Source organism: Echinops telfairi, unplaced genomic scaffold (genome assembly GCF_000313985.2).
Source record: "Echinops telfairi isolate 266 unplaced genomic scaffold, ASM31398v2 ScPeMD7_37;HRSCAF=141, whole genome shotgun sequence".
NCBI lineage: Eukaryota > Metazoa > Chordata > Mammalia > Afrosoricida > Tenrecidae > Echinops > Echinops telfairi.
The window spans coordinates 472,247-474,544 of record NW_022103935.1 but is presented as its reverse complement, the minus strand read 5'-3'; the positions used below and the strand labels follow the sequence as shown (position 1 = coordinate 474,544).

The window sequence follows — 2,298 nt, the reverse complement described above, 5'->3', positions numbered from 1 at the left end:
GTGTGTGTGTGTGTGTGTGTGTGTGTGTGTGTGTGTGTGTGTGTGTGTGTGTAGGGGCAGTGAGACCAGAACTGTCATTCTTCACACCCAGGCCATCAACTCAGCCATCACTTATCGAATCACCAATGACACCAAGTTCTGGATGGATGGGGAGACAGTGCGGACCCTAGTCCCACTGACCAGCGAGGGGGTTATGTACGCACAGGTGTGGGCAGGGGCATTGGCTATGGGTAGGAGTGCCGAGCGGGGGATGAGCAGGGGTGGGCAGGGGGAAGGGCTGGGGGCAGGGGAGCCAAGCGGAGCCAAGTGGCCTTCTCACTCAGGTTGAGGCCACAAACACGGTGACCATGGCCACGGCCACGGCCGTCCTGCAGATCCGCGTTCAGGACCAGGCGCTGCCCCCCACAGGTGAGGGTCAGCGAGGGCTCAGGGTGGAGTACCCGAGGGACAGGCATCTAGATGTCAGGACAGAGGCAAGCTGACACCCTGTCCCAGCCCCAGCCCCCCTGACCCCCACAGAACCTGGAAGCACGCCCGGAACCTGGAGCAACGCCACCACAGAAGGCACCAGGCCCCCCGGACCCTCTCAGGGACCCTCCACGACCCACTCTGGGGGGCCCACTGGCCCACAGCCACCCTCGGGAACCCCTCTGGGGTCCTCTGCCTCACCCACACCCGGGGTACCCCCCAGTGTGGGAACCACCACATCCCTCCCCACAGCCACACCCAGCAGCGGGGGTTCTACACAGACCACGGTGCGAGGAACAGCTGGCCCCCCTGGGCCCATCAGCCCCCCTGGACCCTCTCAGGGACCCTCCACGACGCACTCTGGGGGAGGCATTGGCCCACAACCGCCCTCAGGTACCACTCTGAGACCCTCTGCCGTGCCCACATCCGGAGGGTCCCCCAATGTGGGAACCAGCGCCTCCCCCACACCAGCCATGCCCGGCAGCAGCTCATCCACAACCTCACCACAGACCCCCCGGGAGCCCAGCACAACTCCAGGGGCGTCAGGTACCCGCCCACCCACCTCCTCTGCTGGGGGTCACCTGGGACTCACTCTGGGGCAAGGCCAGCCTGGGCTGGCCATCAGGGGGGTGGCGCTGGGCAGGGCTGGGGTCTCCAAGGAGGCTGTTGTCTAGAGGGTTAGTGCACAGACCAGATTTGGGGACCAGAGCCCCTCAGTCCCCAAGGCTGGCCACTCCACTGACCCCCAGTGCTCCCTGAGTGTCCCTCCCAGGGCCCCTGGGGGTCAGTCAGTCGTGCCTGCTCTGGGGCCTGCAGCCTGGAGTCCTGTCCTGGCCTCGGCTGGGGCACAGGCTGGCATGGGAGAGGCTGACTGCTGGTTGACGGGCTTGTCGGCAGGGACCCCTGGCAGCGGGGGAGGCAGCACGGAGGAAGGTGGCGTCCCGGGAAGTGGCCAAGCTGGGGACCGGCGCTTCTCCACGGCAGAGATGGCAGCTCTGGGTGGGGTGCTGGGCGCCCTCCTGCTGCTGGCCCTGCTGGCCCTGGCCATCCTTGTCCACAAGCACCACTGTTCCCACCTCCAGTGCTGCGCCGGCAAAGCTCTGGTGAGGGGCGACAGGGCACTGGGGCTGTGGAGGGAAAGGACTAGGGCCCTGGAGAGCCAGCGCCCAGGTGCATCACGGCCTGTTGGCCATGTCTCTCCCACAGGAGACCTCCTCGCTGGGCGGCCACGACAACCAGGCCTTTGGAAGCGACCAGGACATGGCATACACCAACTGGGAGCCTGCGCACAGCCCCAAGGCTGAGCGCGACTCCGAGCCCGAGCCCGAGCCCAAGCCCGAGTCAGACCCCGAGCCGGAGTCGGACCCCGAGGCCGAGTCGGACCCCGAGGCTGAGCGCATCTCAGCCAAAGGCCTGCCCCCTGCCCTGCAGCCTCCCGCGCCCCGCGGCCCCGCCGAGGACAGCCCCGCGGCCGTGAGGTCCATCCTGACCAAGGAGAGGCGGCCTGAGGGAGGCTACAAGGCCGTGTGGTTCGGCGAGGACATCGGCGCGGAGACGGACGTGGTGGTCGTCAACGTGCCCAGCCCGGACGACGCCGGCGACTCAGACAGCGACTGGAGCGAAGACCGGGATGCCGACCCCGGCCTGGCCGCGGAGTCCAATGACAACACCACCTATGTCTAGTGCCAGCCCACCCTCAGCGGCCGGGCAGGGCGGGGGTCAGGCCCCGCCCATGCAGAATAAAGTGGCATATTAAAATTCCCGCGGGGTGACTAGCAGGGGACTCCACCCCGCTGCGGGGCTTTTGTTCTTGCCCGGGAGCTGGTTTGA

The 2,298-nt window shown here is 67.1% G+C and overlaps 1 protein-coding gene across 1 annotated transcript in view; it reads left to right on the top strand.

The window, feature by feature from the left end:
• Window positions 1–2,220, top strand: part of CDHR5 (cadherin related family member 5) — a 6,830-nt gene extending 4,610 nt beyond the window's left edge. Inside the window, exons 10-14 of the mRNA XM_045290419.1 lie at window positions 92–205; window positions 324–408; window positions 520–1,014; window positions 1,366–1,571; window positions 1,675–2,220. Of these exons, the coding sequence (XP_045146354.1) occupies window positions 92–205; window positions 324–408; window positions 520–1,014; window positions 1,366–1,571; window positions 1,675–2,151 (1,377 nt within the window). The 3' untranslated portion in view covers window positions 2,152–2,220. The remainder of the gene's footprint in view (window positions 1–91; window positions 206–323; window positions 409–519; window positions 1,015–1,365; window positions 1,572–1,674) is intronic.
• Window positions 2,221–2,298: the final 78 nt, after the last annotated feature.